Source organism: Salvia splendens, chromosome 5 (genome assembly GCF_004379255.2).
Source record: "Salvia splendens isolate huo1 chromosome 5, SspV2, whole genome shotgun sequence".
Classification (NCBI taxonomy): domain Eukaryota; kingdom Viridiplantae; phylum Streptophyta; class Magnoliopsida; order Lamiales; family Lamiaceae; genus Salvia; species Salvia splendens.
Window position 1 is genome coordinate 40,202,938 of NC_056036.1, and position 23,466 is coordinate 40,226,403.

At 41.8% G+C, this 23,466-nt stretch overlaps 2 protein-coding genes across 3 annotated transcripts; both read right to left on the minus strand.

The window, feature by feature from the left end:
* Positions 1 to 251: 251 nt before the first annotated feature.
* On the minus strand, positions 252 to 3,010 carry LOC121803274. 2 transcript variants are annotated; one of them, XM_042202954.1, is made up of 6 exons: positions 2,870 to 3,010; positions 2,618 to 2,752; positions 2,261 to 2,362; positions 1,635 to 1,757; positions 1,473 to 1,526; positions 252 to 397 (listed from the first exon to the last, which is right to left on the minus strand). In XM_042202954.1, exons 1-6 carry the CDS (start codon positions 2,934 to 2,936, stop codon positions 288 to 290), a joined length of 591 nt encoding a protein of 196 aa, XP_042058888.1. In that variant the 5' UTR covers positions 2,937 to 3,010; the 3' UTR covers positions 252 to 287. The 2 variants fall into 2 exon arrangements, with proteins under 2 accessions (XP_042058888.1, XP_042058889.1); XM_042202955.1 differs by lacking the exon at positions 252 to 397 and adding an exon at positions 774 to 1,002.
* An 802-nt stretch (positions 3,011 to 3,812) lies between these two features.
* On the minus strand, positions 3,813 to 7,489 carry LOC121802437 (katanin p60 ATPase-containing subunit A1-like). Its single transcript, XM_042202112.1, has 7 exons — positions 7,126 to 7,489; positions 6,372 to 6,843; positions 5,632 to 5,829; positions 5,032 to 5,276; positions 4,701 to 4,859; positions 4,513 to 4,600; positions 3,813 to 4,378 (listed from the first exon to the last, which is right to left on the minus strand). Exons 1-7 carry the CDS (start codon positions 7,245 to 7,247, stop codon positions 4,097 to 4,099), a joined length of 1,566 nt encoding a protein of 521 aa, XP_042058046.1. The 5' UTR covers positions 7,248 to 7,489; the 3' UTR covers positions 3,813 to 4,096.
* Positions 7,490 to 23,466: the final 15,977 nt, after the last annotated feature.

Consider the following 23,466-nt stretch of genomic DNA (forward strand, 5'->3'; position numbering starts at 1 on the left):
GATTTTTCAATTTTTTTTGAATTATTCATTTAGCCTCACATTCACGTCTGCATAGACACATTGTTGTTATCCATGTGAAGAACATGCAAATGCTTATTATAATGTTTTTAACTTTAAAGAGTATGAAAATAAAGATATTTTTTTAAATTACTTTTCTCCTATATTCATTAAAATTTAATTAAATCAATATGATAAAAGTGAATATAGTTCAATTAAATCGATTTGAAAAAGATTGTTGCATTAGTATTTTACTTGGGCAGCTATTTTATTTCAATCATGTTATGTGTTTATATAGTACTAAACAAGCTCGGGAATTTGAATTTTTCAAGGAAGCCAACCATCTGATAAGAGTGAAGCCACACTATCGCACATCCCCAATTCAGCAAAGTTTTGCCCGCTGGAACCAATGCGGAGGTTGTTAGCTGGCCACTAATCTTAATTCTAATCGTATTGAAATTCATATATTTCAATTTGCAACAAATTCTTTCTGAAATTCTCTATATTAACTGTCAAATATTATAGTGCAATTTTGACCAGTTTCTTTAATCAATATTAGTAGGCATATAAAACTTGAAAACATACTTCCGAGTCTCTATTAATATTACATCACAATAGATAATTTAATATATGTGCAATTGTGTTAGCCAAGAGCACAACTAATTTTTTTATTTTTTTGGAAAATAATAAAATATAGTATTACTCAAAAAATATGAGAATCACATAGTGAAGCGATATGAACGATAATGCATATATATTTATATATTCCTTCTATCACAATTATATAGGTTTATTGACGAGACATCGATAAGGTTCTAACAAGAAATATTAATATTGTCTAGAAATATCTTCAAAATTTTATTTATACCATTCCATTATACAAATCTATTTATGAGACCGTATTATAATAAATCTATCCTTTTCATTCATGCATGATCCACGCCAAAATGATTGTAGATAATGAAACCACAATATTGCTCCATCTCTTCAAAATTTTATCTGACCCTTCAAAGTTCAAATGTAAAAATACTTATATTAAAACTGTAAATATATATAATGCATTATGCATAGAATGTGCATATTAATTAAAACCAATGTTGATGGAAATTGTAGTTTTTGGGTATATGATTACTAAGAATATAATTTTTGATAAATTATGTATTAGGATGACAAACTTATATTAATCAATTAAATATAATTAACTAGTAGATATTTATAATCAATATGAATAATTAAAGTAAGATGAAAAGATAATACTAGTAATGATTATTATGATCCATAGTTCTAAAAGTTACATAAATTTTGTTTAATAAGTTACTTTAATATGAATAATTAAAGTAAGATGAAAAGATAATAAGTTTTGCATATTACTGATTAGTATACGTATAAGTATTTGTATAATAAATACACAAACATAGAAATTACTTTATTAGGAATATTAAACTATAAGGAGTTAAGGTGGAGAGGTAGCGTACCATTTGGTGGTGGTGGTGATGCCGGTGGGCTATTACAATCTAATCCGATGCTACCTGCACCCAAATATGTAAGAAATTCCAATTAATAAATTTTTTATTTATTGAATTGCTAATATTGCTTTTATTATTCATTGCTCAAAATTTAAATATATGATAAATTACATTTCTTGAAGCATGGATAGTCAGGAAGGTTGAGCAAATTGCTTGATCCACTGTTGCATTCACAAGTATGCTTCGTTCCATTGGAAAGGCATGTACCCTCATTACACCATATCAAAAAACATCCTGTCGTATCAATGTTACAAATATTCGATATATAAAGATAAGACTGCAATTATTATATAAGTTTTATGAACTATTCAATGTTTCACTAATTGATTTTAAGTTGAAACTCCATATACATATATTATGATATTAGAGTGGATCATCGACTGTAGCTGGAACTTTGATTAATCGATCCAACAGCATATTTGGGTCCAAACAGAGAAAATAAGGTGTTGGTAAATTCCATGTCTAACCCGATTAGAAAAATAAAATTCCAACAAAAATTGAAGGGGCATGTTAATAAATGAAATAACAAATATCCTATAGTATAAGATATAATGAATGTATAACTGTATAAAAGATAATTATTTGCACTATTTGGTTCGCTCATAGTGTATTATAATCAAGTGCAAATAATTATGATACAATATATTGCATTCAGTAATTATATCCCTCTTAATATTTTCTAATTTAAGGATAATTATGTTGATATATTACCTGCTAATGATAATAAAATAATTTACCGCTCAAAGGATCAAGAAATGGTGGAAGTGTGAAACCAGGCGGCGGCGGTGGCAGCGGCTGCGGCGGCGGCGCATTGTTCCCGCACTCGAAGTCTATAGAGCCTGCAAATGTTGAATCACTTTTTTCAAATCTTTATTTTTAAAGAAAATGGCTAATCAAATTTCATGCATCATCATCTCTTTAAAAATGAATATTTTCAATTGTGTTCGACACTAACGAGATGAAATTCCGGACAAAAGAAAATAATGTGCTTCTAATTAACACAATTAGGATTAATTTGAAAATGAAAAGTGAAAAACAATAATCAGAGTTCTTCATAATCTCACTAAGATATTAAATGAACATGAGAGACTTACAAATTGGTAAAATACAAGCACGTGCATCAAAAGCTTGCTTCCATCCAAGCTTACACGTGCAAGTATAATTGGTACCCAAGGCCGAGGGCGCACATGTTCCTTGTCCACAAAACGCTTCTTTACAAGGATCGTCACCTACGCTTATATACAATCAAGTCAAACTCAAGCTTTACTTAAACACGGAATACTAACTTTTTTAACATGTCGATGCAAAAATGAAGAGCAGTTGAATTCAAAAGACTAAGCACATACCGAGTGTCCGAATGGGGAGAACGAGGACGATGAATGAAAAGAGTTGGAGGAAATGAGAGCCTCTCATAATTTTTGGTGCAATTGGAAATAGAGAGGAGAACAAAATTATAGTACTATGATTTGCTATTTGTTGTTTACATTTGAAGACGTAAGATTCTCATAACAATATATGATTTGCTATGTGAGCATAAAAGAATAATGGCATTGAGAATAAGTGCATTTATATGTTAAAGTTATGTAGAAATGTGCATAGTAAATTACGAATATTTTCCTCTTAACAATGTAAGATATTATTATATCGACAGAGATTGCGATGGGGCATTTTGTGATAAATCGAAAATCTCACTACCAAATGAATGAGTCGATTTTTCCCGCATTGTATATCACAAAATCAAATTTGGCTTTTCGTAATTACTTCAACTTATACGGCCGTTCGATTTTCGTTTTGTGAAAATATTACTATTGTGTGAATTAAAGTATTAGGGGATTTCTAAAAATATAACAACCAGATATTTGTAGTTACATAAGTAATCTTTTCACGAAATTCGATCATTAAAATATTTTTTATATTAAAGGAGTATATTTTAGTGCAAGCATTTAAATAAATTTGTATATTAGGCATTTATGTTTGTAAGTACATTCAAATGTATATTAGTCGATCATATTTATTATCAGAAATAATAGCCTAATATATTCAAGCGTTTGGTTAAAATCTAAAAAAAAACCCAATATTTAAAGAACTGCATTTTTGCAGCCAACATTAGCCTAATTTAATAAAAATAATCCCAGAGTTCCCCTAGTAAAAAATCCTTACAATATTGGGAATTTTTTTGACAATATTCAAAAGTCACAAATAAACTACAAGAGTAAAAAGACTCCCCAAGTTCTTGGAAGATGTTCCAACTCAAAATAAAAAATTAAAAAAGGTCACACAACACAGAAATTAGAGGAAATGCAGATCGATTTCTCGATACAAAGATCAATAAGATTTGTATCATTAGTAGATATGTTAAAAATACGAAGAACACGAGAACTTGAGAAGCTTCTCACCATAAACAAACAGCTCATTAAAATGCAGATACCTGAGGAATAAAAAGGCTTCGGGGCTAATTTTTGTATCGTCGCGTGATAGTAGTAAACCAAACAGACGAAGCACCGAGACCAACAAGAAGGATATCGGGAAAGAGACGAAGCGAAGAATTGTACCGAATATAACAGGAGACTCAGTTAAGCTGATCCAAAATCAGCAAACCACTTCTCATGTTTTTCAATATCAGCTGCTGAAACACTAGGCTGGACCTTGGTGATGGCTTCCAGAAAGTCACACATTGCAATCGGATCGTTTGAAATCTCATCCTTGGCCATGTTCTTGATCTCATCACGCGTCTTTCCTGCTATCTTGCGCCTCATTCCGTTCAATGAAGCATCACGACAAACATTTGTGAGATCGTCTCCACTGTATCCCTCTGTACGGCGGGCAACATCGTCAATATCTACATCTGGAGCCACCTGATGGTATTGGTTATGAGATCGGGAAATCCCAAAACAGCAGCATAAGTCCACATAAAAAAAACCAACGGGACAAAAGTACTTTTGGAAGTTATGATATTCCCTTGTCCATGAACTGATCAATATGATGTTACCTCCACAGTTTTCACATTTATCCGTATCAGCTCCTTGCGACTTTCAAAATTTGGTAAAGGGATGTAGATTCTTTTCTCCAACCGCCTCCTGCATTCATTGTGGAAAAATCAAGAGGTAAGTTAGGTAACTAGTAATGACTAAGTTTAAACAAATTAAACTCTAGATGAAAATGAAAACAAGGCCTAACCTCAATGCTTCATCTATATCCCAGGGAAAATTTGTAGCTGCTAAAACCATCACAATCTTGCGTGTGCCGTCCTCATTGGTTGAGGAAGCGTTGACCCCATCTACCTGAACTAGGAGTTCAGACTTCACTCTCCTGGAAGATTCGTGTTCTCCAGAAGCTCTAGAAAAATGGGAAAAATTCATGAATCAGGGGGCTTGGCTCAGAACTTACAATTTGTGAGCCAACTATATCCTACGATGAACTCTATCTAGAAGTAACAATTCCCATGAAGACCTGCAGAATAAAGACTTTCCTCCCATTATAACTTAAGAGAGAAGTAATTTCTTCTTACCCACGAGAATTGCACAGAGAATCTATCTCATCTATAAATATGGTACTTGGAGCATGAGCTCTTGCCAGATCAAATAAACACCGAACCATTCTTTCACTTTCTCCACGCCATTTTGAAGCCAAGGTCGCAGAAGAAACATTGAAAAATGTTGTCCCGCATTCAGTTGCAACCGCTTTAGCAAGAAGAGTTTTTCCAGTACCTGGAGGGCCAAACATGAGGACACCTTTCCACGGCCTGCGAATTCCCTGGGACAACAGAACTTTTAGATCATATGATAGGCACTTAGTTTTCTGTAGATCTTAATCACTCTATCAAATAAACACAGGTTAACTGCTCTATCATTTAAAACACATGTAGCTAAGAAAGAACAGTACTCAGTTCTAACAGATGCCCACATTCAGCAACTTCAGAAAAACTAAGCAGTAAATAAGTGGATCACTCACTATTAAGATCTACTCTGGATTCCAGATCAAGTTAGACAAACAGACAAGAAACTAGAAAGATAAGCTAGCAACATATATTAAGAAAAAGTAAACTAGTTAGGTAGGTATGAGCATGGCTATATTGTAGGATCATTTATCTTCAACCAATATCAAATACCTGGAAATATTCAGGCATCCACAGAGGAAGCACCACAGCTTCCTCTAAAAGTCTTTTTGCTTCACTTAGGCCAGCCACATCATCCCATCTAACACCAGGACTGGAATCCAAGACATCCCTTTCAAGCATAGCTGCCAAGTCAGCATCAGGCCCTTCATACTGTACTTTTTTGGGTTTTCCCTCTTCAGCATCCCCATTCTAAATATTTACAAAGTTACGCAAATTACAAGGAGTATATGAATGGATGGTTGAATAAGAACAAACTGCAAAATATTATAATAAGCAGAGTTCATATTTAGCAATTTTTAAAAATAACTTTACAAAAAACAGGAAAACTCAATCTTGTATATGTCAAGCATTCTTATGATGTAAATTTTTCATCAAGCTTAGGAATGACAGCATTTTTTTATCTGTTACTTTATTGGAAAAGATAAACATAAAAGAACACCTATTATCATGAGCATCAAATTATTTCCTAAACTATACAGATCAGATTTAATATCCACATGAATACTCGAATATGCATAAAGTATTAAGCACAACCGTATCTAGTAATTACATCCGGAAGGAGAAATAAGCTTATTAGTTGTTAAAGGCCACACTTATCTCTATCTGTAGTTATATGGTCTCTTAAATGACAAACTATAACAGAGAAAAAGTTTCCAAATATTTATATTTCCAAGTCCTAGAGTTAACAAGCACACTGAAATATAACTACAGCTTCTAGCACTGTAACTTACTACGGAATCTGATTTCCCTGAGCCTGAGGTAGACTTGGCAGAGCCTTTCTTAACAGTAGTTGATGCTCGGACTCCAGTGTTGACCTTACTAGAAGCGCCTGTCCTACCTCCACGTGGAGCTGTTTTAGCTGCACCCCCACGAGCCCAAGTAGGATCTTGTGGTGACTTCCTCGTACCCACTTGACCGCTTCTTGCAGGTCTCCTACCTGTATGATCTCGACTAGGAGGCCTCCACACATCAGGGTCATCCATAGGGGCACCAGAAGACGTAGGGTACTCATCGAGTGGTTGGAAAACAAAAGATGATTTGGTCGAAATAGGAGGAGAACTAGGCCGTCTACCAACATGAACGTCCTTAAACGACCTTTTCTCAGCATCTAACTGCTTCACTACCTCTGTTTCTTCTGATATGGCTTTTTTCACATTCATCCATTTCGTACGAAGCAATGGGTCATCAACTGTATTCAAATGCCTAACACAAAAATCGACGATCTCAAATGACAATGCTGATTAAATCAGATTAATGAAACAGTTTTCACCCAGAAAACATACATTTAATAAAAATTAGTAAAAACCCCAACCTTTCTTTAATTTCCTATTCTAATTATTCTTGCACGACTTAATTAGACACCATGAAATTCGTGTTACAGGTAAAGCTCAGATTGGCCCAAATTATCAAGAAATGAAATTCAAACAGATAGCACAATTGGGCAAGCGAAAATTCACAAAAAAATGAAAAGAAAAGGTACATTACTTGTTGATCTGAGCAATGGCTCCATCGAAAAAGATAACGGCAGTGTCGTAGAGTCCTTCCACTGCGTACTCTCTAGCTAACTTTACATGATCTTGCAATCCCGCCAGAGAAGCACCCACCATTTGTACTATTTCTCTCTCAAACGAATCCAATAGGATTGGGTAAGTTAGGGTTTGAATACCGAACTGAAATCAAGAAATCAAAATCTGCAGGTGGGTTGGTGAAATGAAACGCAAAGGATACGTATAAATGGTGTGTGGGTTCAAATTTGGTGGAGTTGACGCCAAAGAAATGGGGACGACGGTCACCTCGACAGAGAAGAAATAGCCAAGGGGCTATTTACTGAACAAAAAATGCTCAGTTAGCTTTCCTTAACAAATTAAAAATCAATCAATTTAATACAATGAACCTATTAGAGTGTTTCACCTTGGAGTGGAACCGTCACGCGCTAAGAGCATCCGCAGCGGTAGCGGTCGTCGCCACCGCCGTCCGTGCCAGCGGCAAGGAGAAGGGTCGCCGCCGCTGGCACGGCGCTGCTCGATGTATCGAGCACGTCCGTGCCAGCGGACGCACACGTGGCGGCACGGGATTGGGCAACGGCGTAGCCGTTGCATTCAAATTTTTTTTAAAAAAAAATCGGTATTTAATTATAAATAATGCTAAAAAATAAAAAAAAATATTTTCCAAATCCCAAAAATATGGCCGTTTTTTCCCGTTTTTTCTGATTTTTTTTTTTTTATTTTTTTTTTATTTTTTTTTCCAAAATCATCTATAAATACACACATTCATCACTCATTTATCACATCAATTCATCTCTCATTCATCTCTCATTCATAATTCTTATACAAACTATCAACACATTCAACCTTCACTCAAAACATCAAATGGATTTCACTCATCTCATGGCGGAAGCGGAGCGCGAAGAACAAGAATACTACGAACAACATCGTGCCGCTTACGAAGCATATGTCGCGGCGAATACCCCCGCTCATCCTCCTCAACGCACTAGATCAAATCGCCGCTACATCCATCGTGACCGGGAGGGAGCCCACGAAAGGCTCGTTGCCGACTACTTTGCCGACCATCCGCGGTTTCCGGCAGATTACTTCAGGCGCCGTTTTCGCATGTCAAAGCGCTTGTTCATGCGAATTGTCAACACATTGTCCGCACGTGTTGAATACTTTCAAACAGGTGTAGATGCAGCCGGCCGACAAAGTATCACGGCGTTGCAGAAGTGTACGTGTGCCATCCGACAACTCGCTACTGGGCAAACGGCCGACATCTTCGACGAGTATTTGCATATCGGTGAGTCCACTGGAATCCTTTGTTTAAAGAATTTTTGCGAGGGCGTTCGTTCTGCTTTTGGGGATGAATTCCTTCGGGCACCCACAACCGATGATTGCCAACGGTTGCTTCGTCTTCACGAATCAGTCCATGGCTTTCCCGGAATGCTTGGCAGCATTGACTGCATGCATTGGAGGTGGAAGAATTGCCCGACTGCTTGGAGGGGGCAACACTTAAGCGGTCACAAAGGCGGCGGCCCAACACTTATCCTTGAGGCGGTCGCCGACTATCGCCTATGGATTTGGGATGCATATTTTGGCGTTGCCGGATCCAACAACGACTTGAACGTGCTCTATTCTTCACCACTCTTCAATGATGTGATGAATGGTGTAGCACCGGCGATCGACTTCACCATCAACGGAAATACATACCGAATGGGTTACTATCTCGCCGATGGTATCTACCCAAGGTGGTCGACGTTCGTGAAGACGCTCCACAACCCGCACGACCCGAGACGGGTTCTTTTTGCGCAGCGTCAAGAGTCAGCGCGGAAGGACGTCGAAAGAGCCTTCGGGGTCCTTCAAGCTCGATTCAACATTGTGAAGGCCCCGGCTCGGCTGTGGTACGTGAATAATATCGCCGACATCATGTTCATGTGTATTATATTACACAACATGATTATAGCCGACGAAGGGCCGAGGGCGGCTAGCTTCTACGACGAGGACGAAGCCGGAAGCTCAACAGCGAGGTCTCCCCCACGCCGAGGCGAGCATACGACGGTTGGCCAGAGGATCGAGACAAGACACACAATGCGCGATACTCGAATCCACAATCAACTACAAGAAGACCTAATCAACCACATGTGGACGAAATTCGGCAACGAGTAGTGGTTTTTTTAATTTTTAGGATTTTAATTATGTAATGTTTAATTTTATTTATCATTTGTAATATTTATTGTGGTTTTTAAATGAATTTTAATATTATGGAAATGTTATTGTTTAATTGAATTTTAAATTAATTGTGCTCGTCCTTGCGGAAGAGCACAGTTGTGGGTGTTGTGCTCTTGCCAGAGAGCAGGCATGAATAGTACCGCCCGGGCCCACAACCGTGCCGCTGGCAAGAGCACGGTTGTGGATGCTCTAAGTCACGGCTGCAAAAACTTGTTCACAACCATAAAAACACTTCTACAGCCAAAAAAACTTGTCCAGCTCACAATAAGAGTTGCGCCACAACCACAAATTAAATTAATCAATTATTGGTATATTTTAATTGGAATGGAATAAAACTCATCGGACAAAAATAATTAGAAAAAAATATCATTAATTATTTTAAAAAAACTAAATTTTGGTTACATTAGGGGAAAATTATACACCGCTACCACTCACTTGGTGGCATCATCGGAATCCACCGTTGCATCTCCATCTCCATCCCCCGTTGCCGCCGTCGATGCCACGAAGGATGGCCACCCCACCCCTGGGATGGAGGGGGACTGGATCTCCACGTATGGAATGGAGGCTGATAATAATAGTTGACATACGCGTCGACGGCGGGGGTGCTAGTGCCCATGGGCGGACCCATATGTATTGGGGGAGGGGCTTAAGCCATCAATGAATATTTCTTTTAAAAAAATTTCTACTAATTATTTTTAAAATTTCTTCAATTTTGGTGTAAATTATAATGTAAAGCCCCTACAAATTATCTAAATTACTCAAAAGTATACTTTAAAACAAAATTTAGAAATCTCAGCCTCTATCGATAAATATTTTTGCATCCGCCCCTGCTTGTGTCGGTACTCGCTGCACTAGAACCGCCACTTAGTACCCGCTGCTCGAGTGTCCAGATTCGCCATTGCTGGGCGAATCACTATCTCCTCCTTGCATATTGACTACGAATGAAAATCTAGAGATGAAAATATGTTTGTGCAATTGTAGTGTGGATGTGGATGTGGATGTGAATGAAAAAAATGAGAGAATTGGGTGTATTTATTATAGAAAATTTTTAAGAATTTTTTTTTAAAAGCCGGCGCTGCCGCCCCGGCTCCACTGTGGACACTCTTACTCCCTCCGTCTCACTTTAAAGTCTCGTTCGGCATGAGTTTTAAGAAATACTCCCTCCGTCCGACTTTATGAGCCCCATTTGAGTTCAGCAAATGGGGAGAATAAAAGTAAGAGAGAGCAAAAATTAGAAAGAGTGGTGTTTCTATTTTTAGAAATATGTCATTTACAGTGGGACATCCCAAAAAGGAAAATGTGTCATTTAGAGTGGGACGGAGAGAGTATATAGGAAAGTTATGAAAAAAATTAATGTGGGTCCTACTATTAGTTTTACTCCCTCTTTCCCATAGAAATAGGTCATTTAGGATTGCCACGGTTTTAATACGTAATTGGTAAAGTAAGAGAGAATGAGAAAAAGTAGGTGAAATTATATAGCGGATAGTGGGGCCCATAAATGATAAAGTAAAAGAAAAGGAGAAAAAATTTACCATAATTGGATATGGACTATTTTATATGACGGATGGAAAAGGAAATTGCTCTATTCCTATGAGACGGGGGAGTATAATAAAATTTGAGTTGAAAAAAATTAGTGGAATGTGGAGCCTAGTACTATTTATGGAATATTCCAACTAGAACTTCTAAAATGGGACACTCAAAAATGATAAATCGGAACTACTAAAGTGGGACAATAATTCTTTAACAATGGTTAATTTTTTCCAAACAAAACTCTAGTATCATAGTCACTGCCAAAAAAGAATTCTGTAGACGAATACAAATTAGTACTATTATCTTAAATTTGGAATTTTGGGAGGTAGAATGATGAATTTAAAATCCCCTTTAGAAAAATGTACTGTAATGAGTAAATATGGACAAGTAATGAGTGATGCTCAAAGCTCATGGTCCTTCAATGACAATGGCACACTCACACGATTACTATTGTAATCATAAAATATGCTCAAGTTATGATTTGTTTATATAATTTTTAAAATAGAATATTAAATCATGATAAATCAGTTTTTTCTCAATTGTCTATCTATATTAAGGCTGGAGAAAAATATCGAAAAAATGATATATCGCTCGTATCGTATTGAAAAATATCGAAAAATTATCGAATTTTCGATATATCGTAATTTTCGATACGATACGATACCGTATCGCAAGTTTTCGATACGATAACGATATGAATTTCTTTATATCGCGATATATCGTTTTATATCGAATATATGATATATATCGATATTTTTGATATATCGTTTTATATCGAATATACGATATATATCGTGTATATCGAAACATATTGAAATTCAATACATATTAAAATTTAAAATTATAAATATATATAAATCCATTTAATTGTATTTGGTTGTATTGTATTTTGATTATGGATATGGAGATAAGAACACTATTAATTTTATTGTGTTGAAGTTTTATTAATTTTTGTGTGAATTTTAAGTTTTGAAATTATAATTTTCGATATACAGGTATTCGATACGATATCGATATTGATATTATCCATATCGAAAGTTCGATATATCGAAATTCGATATATCGAAACTTTCGATACGATAACGATATGAAATTCTTTTCATATCGATATTTTCGATACGGTATACGATACAACGTTTTCGATACGATATCTCGTATCGACCCACCCCTAATCTATATGTAAAACGATGTTTTTTAGTCATGCTTAAAACAATCTTGTCCTATTTACATCAGTTCGTATTTTCGTTCACATAGATATTTTCAGTTGACACATTATATTAGTAAAATTTAATCAATATTCGTTTGACAATTTAGCCATATAAAAGTAGTAAATTCATTATTCTTTTTAAATTGATGATAGTGAATTTACGGATGAGGAGGGCACTAAATGACTCAATGTCTCAATCCATCCGACGTGGCAGAATTGAAAATCCTTAGAGCACCCGCAACGCGGGCAGCCCGCGTTCCGCGTTTCGTGTCGACGGAATGGAACCGGCGCGCGACGCGTTGCGGAGGTGCGTTCCGTCTCCATGTCGTTCCCAAGCCGTGCCAGGTGCCGACGCCACGACCCGTGCCGCCACGCGCTTCGGCGACATGACTCGCCCTACGTCGTGCGTGACGCCCACTCGCCGGCCCGCGAGTGGGCGTCGTCACGCTGACGCAATAAATTCATTTTTTTTAAAAAATGAATTTTTAAAAAAATATTTTTTATTTATAAAAATTGTTTTTTATATTTAAAAACAATTTTTACAAATAAATGAATACTAGAAATTCGTATTAGCCCATATATATTTGATGGGCTTGCGATTTTATGATACTCATTCTTGGTTGTCTCTCTTTTATAGAGACAGCCTTAAATGTTTCATGTTCCACTTTCGATGTGGGACAAACCCATTCTTGGTTGTCTCTATTTTATAGAGACATCATTGAATGTTTTATGTTCCACTTTCGATGTGGGACAAACTCATTCTTGGTTATCTATATTTTATAGAGACATCCTTGAATGTTTTATGTTCCACTTTCGATGTGGGACAAACTCATTCTTGGTTATCTCTATTTTATAGAGACATCCTTGAATGTTTTATGTTCCATTTTCGACGTGAGACAAACTCATTATTGGTTATCTCTATTTTATAGAGACATCCTTGAATGTTTTATGTTCCACTTTCGATGTGGGATAACTCATTCTTGGTTGTCTCTATAAAATTGTATTTTAAATTATGTCATTTTTTATTTTTTTAGGATTTTAATTATGTCTTTTTCTATTTTTTTGAATTTGAAGTTGTAATGTTATTTTAATTTTAATGAAGTGTGTTTGTTTTAATTGAATTGGGTTGGAAATAAAAATAAAAAATGAAATTGAATGAATAGTAATTTAAGGAACGGTTAAGGAATGGATAAGAAACGGAGGGTTGCAGGTTTCGTTCCTTAGTTAAGGAATGGAGTAAAAAAGTACAGTGGGTCCCGCAAATAGTATTTTAAGGAACGGTTTAGGAACGGTGGGGAACAACAGCGCTGTGGATGGCCTTACTAGCCATGCAACACTGATCGTCTTTACCAATATTTTACCACAAAAATACCAATTTTGTATTCCTTTCCTTCCCTCGCCGAAGTGATTCACCTCGCCGAAGTGATTCACTTCGCTTTTCGGGGGGGGTAGTGATGGGGTACGAACTAAACCCTAATGGCAAGCCCAATAACAGTGACGGCCCATCAGCCCAGAGCCCAAGAAAGAGTATCTGTTCGGCACCAAAGAGTTCGGCACGACCAAAGAGTTCGGACTCAGCCTACAGCTCGGTAAAAGCCGACCAGTCAAGCTCTCCTCTCAGATCGGCAAGAGCTGATCGGTAAAGTCCAGCAGTTCGGTCTCAGCTTTCGACCGAACTAGGAGTTAGTGGACTCATGAAAGGCCTCCACGACCTCCACTATACCCACGATCTATTTAGTGGTACGAAGCAGTTATTGAGCAGTTATTGCTCACCCACGATCTTGTTAGTGGGGCTGCAAACCACGATCCTAGTTCAATGTATAAATAGAACTTAGATCAGATAGAAAAAGGTTAAGCTCTCTAGAGATAAAATAGCATATAGCAAGTCTGTGTTGTAAGCTGTAATCCCAGATCAAGCAATACAATCTTGCCCTCCCTTCTTCCCGTGGACGTAGATTTACTTCAGTAAATCGAACCACGTAAATTCATTGTGTCGTAGTCTTTATTCTCTACCAGCATTTACTAACATCAGAAATTCGCGGATTCATCACTGGCGCCGTCTGTGGGAATCAGAGAACAAAATTTGTGATAAAGCGAATTTTTGATCCATTCTTTCCACCCAAAAAATGCATACCAGATCGCAGAGTACCCGTATTCCTGCCCGTGAGAACCAGGAGGAAGCCAATCCATCCCGTAGGTCTGGAAAACAGCCTAGGGATAAATCCACCACCAGTTCTCATGGCGAAGGAACAAGCCGCTCCAAAAATCGTCCCACTGAGTCTTCCCAGCAGCCCGATTTGAATGAGGCTGTCAAGCAGTTTTTGGCGGCGAAGCAGGAGGAATTCTTAACCTTCCTGCGAAAAAGCCAAAAGCAGCCGGAGACGAAAACGGCGGATTCTCCTTCTCCCTCCGCACAAGAAAGTCACTACCGCAGTAGTGTCGCATCTCCCAGGAGAAAGAATCCCCGTCCCCAACATGTTCCAGTTCCTCCTCGGTACCGGAATCACAGGAGAACTCAATCTCCTCCATACCGACGAGATATCGGATTCGCCGTGTACGGAGCACTGAAGACTCCGTTCTCGGACGACATCACCCGAACTCCCCTACCACAGAACTACCGAACTCCGTCGATGACTTACGACGGGCTCGTGGACCCTCACGATTTCTTGGGGCGCTATCAATATAACATGGCGAACCAGGGTCTCAACGAGGTCCACATGTGCAAGCTGTTTCCCGAGCTGCTCATCGGGAACGCGAGAAGGTGGTTCGATAGCCTCCCCCAGGGCAGCATCAGATCTTACCGAGATCTAATGGATGCCTTCCACAGGAGGTTCTTTCAGAAAGCGGAAGCCCGAATCACTTCGGCTCAGCTGCTTTCCATTCGTCAAGGTCGCGACGAAAAAATCAGCGACTTTATGACAAGATTCCACAAGGAATGCCTGCAAGTAGACGATCTCAACGATCTGCTTGTCATCTCGGCATTCCAAAATGGAATCCTGCCCGGAGCTCTCTACAGGAAGCTCGTTGAGTGCGGTCCGCAGACAGCTCAGGAAATGTGGGACATTGCGGACCAGTACTCCCGGGCCGATGAGGCAGACCGTCGCAAACGGTCGTTAGACAGCTCATCGACCCGAGGAGACAGAAGGAAGCCCGATCATAGCGATCAGGGGCATCCTCGCCGGACTCCATTTGAAAGAATTCAAAGGGCTCCGGTGCAAGACAGATTGGGACCCCGTCTCAATCCCGAGAAGCCGACCGCTCAGTTCGTACCGCTGAACAAGCCGAGAGCGGAAATTTTCGAACTGCACTCTGACCTATTCGAAAAGCCAAAGCGGATGACGAAATCAGCCGCGCGCCGACCACAGGATAGCTACTGCTCCTACCATCAAGACCACGGTCACGATACTGAGGAGTGCAGAAACTTGGCTGCAGGTATCGATGTTCTTGTGAAGGCAGGGACATTGAAAAAATACCAAAGCAAGCAGCCAAAGAAGAATAAGAAGCAGAGTGGTGCGAACTGCGCTCCTCAGGATCCGAAAAGGCAGCCGGATCCCGAAGACGATGACGAGCCGCAATATGATGGAGTAATCCAGACTATTGACGCTCTCCCTGCCGGGAAGACCAAGTCGTCCCTGAAGTCAGAGCGCAGAGGCTCCAATCGAGAGGAGCCAACGCATAAAAGGCTGAAGCAGGACGAAGTGATTACGTTCTCGGATGCTGATCCCGTCCCGGCCATCTCTCCTCACCAAGACGCCATTGTCATCCAAGCCGGAGTGGCAAACAAACTGATCCACAGGGTGTTTGTGGATACAGGAGCGTCGGTTAGCATTCTTTTTAAGGAGTGCTTTGACAAACTAGAAGTGGACCCAGCTCGGCTCAGTCCGGCTCCGCTTCCCCTGAAGAGCTTCGCCCAGGAGGACACCCGCCCTGAAGGTATTATCAGCCTTCCGATCACGGTGGGGAAAGCGCCTACTAGCTCCAGTACGATGATTGAGTTTTTCGTGGTGAAAGCTCGGTCCCCGTACAACATCATCCTGGGAAGAGACTGGCTCAACACAGTTCGGGCCATTTGCTCCACTTATCACCTCACCATCAAGATCCCTACTAAAGGAGGGATAGCGGTCATCCGAGGTGACCAAAAGAGAGCAAAGGAATGTCTGCGAATTGCGCTTAGAAGTGCCGAGCAGTCAGATCGGCACCACCAAGCATAGCAATCACAGCAGCCGGAGTCAGAGGCGATGACCGAAGTCATACCGGAGCCGAACTCGATGACAGTTCGGCTGTACGAAGACGATCCATCCAGAACGGTTAAGATCGGCTTCGCGGGAACGCCCCTACTTCGGGAAAAAACCATCCAGCTCCTCAAGGAGTATAAAGACGTCTTTGCATGGTCTCCGTTGGACATGACCGGAGTGCCCCCCGAGGTAATCACTCATCGGTTAAATATTGATCCTTCAGTCCGGCCGATAAAACAGAAGCAAAGACTCTTTGCGGCAGAACGAAGTCAAGTCATCCATGACGAAGTCCGTCAATTATTGAAGGCGGATGTGTTATTCGAAGTGAAGTATCCTTCGTGGGTGGCCAATCCTGTCATGATCAAGAAAAAGGAAGGAGGATGGCGGATGTGCATAGATTTCACCGATCTAAATAAGCACTGTCCCAAAGATTGCTATCCCCTTCCGAACATAGATAAAAAAGTAGAAGCTTTGATAGGCTTTGAAATTTTTTGTTTTCTTGATCTGTACAAAGGATACCATCAAGTTTTAATGGATGAGATTGACGCTTCAAAAACGGCCTTCATTACTGATTTCGGCATTTTCGCTTATAAAAAGATGCCATTCGGTTTAAAGAATGCCGGAGCCACTTATCAAAGGATGGTAGACAAGCTTTTTCGGCACCTGATTGGAAAGGAGGTCGAAGTGTATGTTGACGATATAGTCGTCAAAAGCAAAAGCACTTCGGAGTACGAGCACAACCTCAAGTCCACTCTCAACGTGCTCAAGAAAGCCAACCTCAAACTTAATCCCCAAAAGTGTACCTTTTTGGTAGATTCGGGAAAGTTTCTGGGTTGTTGGGTTTCAAAGGACGGACTCAAGGCAAACCCCTCAAAAGTTCAAGTTGTTCAAAACATGGCGATGCCGAAGTCCATACATGACGTGCAAAGGCTAACCGGATGTCTAGCCGCACTGAATCGATTCCTTTCTCAAGCAGCCGAAAAGCAACTGCCGTTCTTCACGGTGTTGAAAAAGGCACCAAAGTTCGAGTGGGGAGCCGAGCAGAAAAAGGCTTTTGACGAGCTCAAAAGTTATCTAGCCGAGCTTCCTATTCTCTCTGCTCCAACCGAAGCCGAAGTAATATTCTTATACTTAGCGGCATCGGATCAAACCATCAGCGCGGTGCTTGTACGAGAAGAAGGCCTAAAGCAGCTTCCCATCTACTTTACAAGCCGAGCATTAAGAGGTCCAGAAACCAGGTATCAACCTCTGGAAAAGATTGCTCTGGCATTAGTAAATGCAGCAAGGAGACTGCGGCCATACTTCTATGCTCACAAGGTATGCGTCTTAACTGATCTGCCACTTCGGCAAGTGTTGACCAAACCAGAAGCATCAGGCAGAATCGCCAAGTGGGCTATAGAGTTGGGAGAGCACACAATTGAATATCTACCTCGGAAAGCCATCAAGGGACAAGCCTTGGCAGATTTTCTTGCAGAAGCGAAGTTCGATCAAGCAATTCCTGTTATTGCCGAACAGAAGAATTCTGCCAGTGCCGAACTAGCACAGCCCTTGGAATCCGAAGTAGAGCCGCCGGACTGCTGGAGCGGGTTCGTAGATGGAGCTTCGAACAAGATGGGAAGTGGAGCTGGTATTTTACTTGTCGCTCCCGACGGACACGAGGTAGCCTACTCACTTCGGTTCCTATTCCCCACTACTAATAATGAAGCCGAGTACGAAGCCCTCCTGGCCGGACTCCAGTTAGCGCAAAGTCTGCTCGTCAAATCTCTCAAAGTCCATTGTGATTCACAAGTCATAGTAAATCACATGTTGGGTACAAGTGAAGCTCGTGACGAGAGAATGAAGAAGTATTTGGACAAAGCGCAAAGCATCAGCCGAAGTTTCTCCTATTTTCGGATAATCCGCATTCCCAGAGCGGAAAATAGCCGAGCAGATACCTTAAGTAAGTTGGCCTCAGATCCGAGCTCAAAGGCGGAAGAATTAATGCATCGAAGCATTGATGAAGCCGAGGTACATTCAGTATCCAGCTCGCCGAACTGGATGACGCCGATCTTGCAGTATCTGGATCAAGGACAATTGCCCGAGGATAAGAGAGAAGCTCGGAAGATCACGTGCCGAGCACTTCGGTACGAACTTCATGAAGGAGTCCTCTTTAGAAAGTCTTACCTCCAGCCGTTATTGCGGTGCGTAGGACCAGAAGAGACGGACTACATCCTCAGAGAAGTTCATGAAGGATCGTGCGGTAGCCACATCGGAGCCAGAGCTTTAGCTAAAAAAGTTCTGAGATGGGGATATTATTGGCCAACCATGGTACAAGAGGCAGTGCAGCTCGTCAAGAAGTGTACGAAGTGCCAAATTCACGCAAATGTCCCAAGGATGCCGCAGACCGATCTATACACTATGCAAAGCCCTTGGCCTTTCATGCAATGGGGCATAGACATAGTGGGACCACTTCCTCAAGCTCCTCGGCAAATGAAATTCCTTATCGTTGCCGTGGACTACTTCACGAAGTGGGTGGAGGCTGAACCATTAGCTACGATAACGAGCTCAAAGGCATTGGACTTCGTCTGGAAGAACATAGTGTGCCGATTTGGCATACCCCACATCCTCATCTCGGATAATGGGACTCAGTTCACCGACAAGACGTTCAAGAATTGGTGCCAAGAGCTGAACATTCAACAGCGGTTCACTTCGGTCTCCCATCCCCAAGCAAACGGACAAACGGAAGTAACGAACCGGATTCTGGTGAAAGGGTTAAAAGCTCGGTTAGAACAAGCCAAAGGACAATGGGTAGAAAATCTCCCTCAAGTCCTATGGTCCTACCGAACTACACCCAAAACCTCCAACGGTGAAACTCCGTATAGTCTGGTGTACGGCACTGAAGCCGTAATTCCGGTGGAGATCGGCGTACCCAGTCCCCGAACTCTAAATTTCTCCTCAGAAATGAATGACGACGGACTGAGAGCAGAACTAGATCTCGCCGAAGAAAGAAGAGAGTTGGCGTGCATAAAAGCAGCCAAGTATAAGGAGCAAGTAGCCCGGTATTATAACCAAAGGGCGAAAAAGCTGCAATTTCAAGTGGGAGATCTCGTCTTGAGAAACAACGAAGTAAGCCGAGCAGAAAAGCTGGGCAAACTCGAACCCACATGGGAGGGTCCGTATCGGGTGTCAGAAGTCCTCGGCAAAGGGTCTTATAAATTGACTCACATGTCAGGAGAACAAGTACCCCGAACATGGCACGTCTCCAACCTCAAGAAGTTCCACTTGTAAGAGACAAAGTCCGGTCAGTCCGTCTCGTGTCTAGTTCGGTCATAGGGGTATATGTTTTTATTTGTTTGTTTTTTACTTGTACCTTTTACTTGTCGTTTTTTAAAAAAAGTTTAAAGTTTTTTTTCTTTCATCTTTTTCATTTTTTCTCTATGTGTTTTGTCTCTATGTGCTTGTCGTCTCTTACAAATGGTACCAAGGTATATCGTTCTTCAAAGACTGATCCCCTTTTTAGATCGATTATTAAAGACTATTGTGAGTCCAAGCTTCTAAGGAGGATATAAGACCACAATTCAGCTTAACAAGCAGTCCGTCTGAAACGAACTGCAATAAGCCAACGATTGTGAGTCCAAGCTTCTAAGGAGGATACAAGACCACAATTCAGCTTAACAAGCACTTCGTCTGAAACGAACTGCAATAAGCCAACGATTGTGAGTCCAAGCTTCTCAGGAAGATACAAGACCACAATTCGGCTTAAGAAATAAGCACTTCGTCTGAAACGAACTGCAATAAGGGAAAGTCCGATCCACGCGATAAACCTCGCCGAATTAGGACGACCAAGTTCGGTCAAAGAAGTTTACCTCATAAGACCGGGGACGACCATGTCTGGTCAAAGAGGTTTACTGCATAAGACCACTTCGGTTAACTGGGAAAGTCCGATCCACGCGATAAAACTCGCCGAATTAGGACAAGGGAAAGTTCGATCCCGGCGACAAAAATCGCCAAATTAGAACACAAACCAAGTCCGGTCAAAGATGTTTATTTCATCAGACCAAAGACGAGTCCGGTCAAAGATGTTTATTTCATCAGACCAAAGACGAGTCCGGTCAAAGAAGTTTACTTCACAAGACCAAGGACCAAGTCCGGTCAAAGAAGTTTACTTCATAAGACCGAGGACAAGTACGATGAAATTTTTTCGCTAAGCTGTAAATACAGTGTTAGAAGCGAAAACAAAATTTCATTTTTCAAATCTTGTTCGGCATACAACTCAGCTACCCTACAAAATGGCGTTACGCTATTACAAAGGACTATTCTACTGTCCAGGGTTGCTGAAGTTAAGCCACCTATCTGCAAAATCCTCTGGAAGCCGAGTTCGGTTGTTCCGAGCAGATGAAGAATAAGCAGGTCGACGAGATGCTATCCTCGACCCAACACCTCTTCCGCGAGCCCCAGAAGCTCTAACCCCTCGGCGATGAAGAGTCTCTGCAATAAGCATCTGCTGATCTTGCTCGCTCATAGTCACAACTCCTCGGCGAATTTCAGTCCGTCCCTGTCTTGACGATTCCGGTTGCTCCTGAGCCCGTTCTCGTCTTGACGTTTCCGGCTGTTCCGGAGTTCGTTGTTGACTTGGAGTAGGATTTTGAACAAGGGAACCAGAGGCTTGATCTGGAGTGCGAGCATCTGTTGGCGGGAAATGCCTAAGGAATCTCTCGATTGCGGGACGCCGGGAAAGAATGATGTCGTACCGAGAAGCCCAGCGCCGTAATGATTTCACAACTTGTTGGCAAGCCGAGCTCTCCAGCGCATTGTTCCTCCGGAGTACATGATATTCCTCCCACAGTTCGTCAACTCGACTCTGAACATCTGATATGGTCACTCCCCCGCGCACACGGATGTAATCCTCGTACGCAGTCCTCTCAGCAATGGTCGTATTCAGCTCGGCCTCCAGATCCTTCTTATCGGACTCTAAGTCCTTATTATCGGCCTCCAGCTTCACTAAACGAGCCAGAAGCTCGTCATTCTTCGTCTGATCGGCTATAGCTCTTTTCTCAGCTTCGTCTAAAGCCGAAGAGTACAGCCGTTTCCAGTGAAGTATCTCCATCTCCTTGAGTACAAAGCAGCTACATTAGTTCGGCAGCTGTACCGAGCAGATAGTAAAATACAACAGGAATAAAGGCGAGTACGAAAAGCTATACGAAGACAAGTGTAGAGAATTTTTCATTCACAAGGAAAATTTTTACACTAGGAGGGCTTCAAGGCCATTTTACAAGGAAGAAACTAGACTAAGAGAAGGGAGACGAAATCATACTCCGCCAGCTTCGTCTCCGGATCCTCGGTCTGGTTCAGCTTCTTTCTCCTGAGCTACCTCAGCCTCGGCCTCGCATCCTGCCGGCCTCGCCTCCGCCTCCTGATCGGCTTCCTTCTCCGGATGCCCGGCCCGCTCGACTTCGGCCTCCCGCTCCAGCGGCTCGGCCTCACCCTCTCCGTTGTAAGTCGAAGCGGGTGAAACGGGTCCCACGGAGGCAAAGATAGCCTCCAGGTTCTCGTCCCGATCAGCTCGACAACTCCGGACTCGGTCTGCAGAAAGCAGGACCGAGGATGAAGCGAGCTCCTCAAGGAGCGGCAGATTCTGAAGCCGAGCAGCTATCTCTCGGCTGTACAGAGGCAGCACGACGTCGGCCCCCTGCTCGCCCTTATCGGTAATTAGCCTTACCAGACTACCGACAAAGGCCGAGAACTGGCTGCTCAAAAAGAGTTTCTCCGTGTAAACACGGAGAGCCTCCCCCTGGGCAGCCACGGCGGCAGCCTCCTTCTGAGCCTCCCGGTGCTTCGTCTGCTCTTGCAGGATGATGAGCTGGTTTTTGGCTGACCGAGCTTCATCCTGAGCCGAGATCCTAGCAGCTCGGGCCCTCTCAAATTTGGCCTCAGCCTGTTCGGCCAGACTACGAGCAAGATGCAACTCCTTCTGCATCTCCTCGTAGTCGTGGGATGCTTTGGAGAGCTCCACGGAGACGAGCTTGGCTCTCTGAAGATGAACAAGGAAAAAACTCAACACAATGGCCATCAAAAAATGTGGAAAAGAAGCCAAGTCAGAAAGCTTACCTCCACAAAATTCGTCGGCCATTGAAAAGGCTCAGGGACGTGTTCCGGGATGTCTACAACCACCTCGGAGATGACCAGGTCTTTCCCCGGCACTCTTGGGGACTCATGAAATTTCCCCTTCCCTTTAGCCGAACACTGCTCCGGCTCTTTCGGATCCGAAGAAGAGGTTTTTTGCCTCTTCGGATTCTTCTCGGCTTCAGACGCCGAGCGAGGGGCTCTCTGCCTCTCCGGCTCCACAAGCTCGGAGGACTTTCGGATAGCCTTATTCAACATGTACACTGCCAAAAAGCAAGAAAGCCAGGTTAGTTTTCTTCGTTAAAGCAGTAGAGCATAAAGATAAAGAGAAATCCTCACCCTCGGCCTCTTCGTCCGAAGACGAGATGTCGAACACGACGTCGCCCTTGACGAGCTCAGACTCCGTGTATTGTTTCCTAACTATGGGAATCTTGTTGAGCTCGCCATCGAGCTCGTCCAACGGTTCAGGCCGAGGATGACGGATAACGGACTTCGGCCCTCTCCAGGGAAAACTAGGAGCCGCGGTCCTATCATAGTAGAAGAAGCGGTTTTGCCACTTCGGCCACTTCGTTTTACAAAAGGCCCTAAAGGGCTGTACAGGGATCAAGTAAAACCAAGACCCCTTCCTCTTAAATTGAAAGAATTTAAGGATCGCCTTCAAAGACAAATCCCTTCCTAACTCACGGAGTTCGGCAGCAAAGGCCGACAAGTGCCTCCAAGAGTTCGGAGTCACCTGGCCTAAAGGAAGCTGAAAAAAATCTAGTAAATCTATAAAGGCAGAAGGGAGGGGGAAACGAAGCCCGCATTCTAAGCAGGCCTCGTACACGGTGGCGTAACCCTCCGGCGGGGAGTCAGCCCTATGATCACCGTCAGGTACCACCACCTTCCCCCCAGGAAAAAAGTATTTTTCGGGTAGGGATATCACAGTATCCTTACTCAAAATACTATGGAAATACTCTACGGTCTTCTCCCCGGACTCTTTCCGGCCAGAAGACCCCTTACCGCCTCTCCTACTGCTACCCGACTCCGAAGA

What these genes read in the sequence shown, in the direction of transcription:
- LOC121803274 (XM_042202954.1), bottom strand. Translation starts at nt 2,936, where the DNA reads ATGAGAGGCTCTCATTTCCTCCAACTCTTTTCATTCATCGTCCTCGTT. An exon ending in TGCTTGTATTTTACCAATTT is followed by an intron (nt 2,363 to 2,617) that starts GTAAGTCTCTCA and finishes CAACATTTGCAG; the next exon opens with GCTCTATAGACTTCGAGTGC. An exon ending in CTATCCATGCTTCAAGAAAT is followed by an intron (nt 1,527 to 1,634) that starts GTAATTTATCAT and finishes ATTTGGGTGCAG; the next exon opens with GTAGCATCGGATTAGATTGT.
- LOC121802437 (XM_042202112.1), bottom strand. Translation starts at nt 7,247, where the DNA reads ATGGTGGGTGCTTCTCTGGCGGGATTGCAAGATCATGTAAAGTTAGCT. An exon ending in GGATGCCTGAATATTTCCAG is followed by an intron (nt 5,277 to 5,631) that starts GTATTTGATATT and finishes CTGTTGTCCCAG; the next exon opens with GGAATTCGCAGGCCGTGGAA. An exon ending in TCTCTGTGCAATTCTCGTGG is followed by an intron (nt 4,860 to 5,031) that starts GTAAGAAGAAAT and finishes CCATTTTTCTAG; the next exon opens with AGCTTCTGGAGAACACGAAT.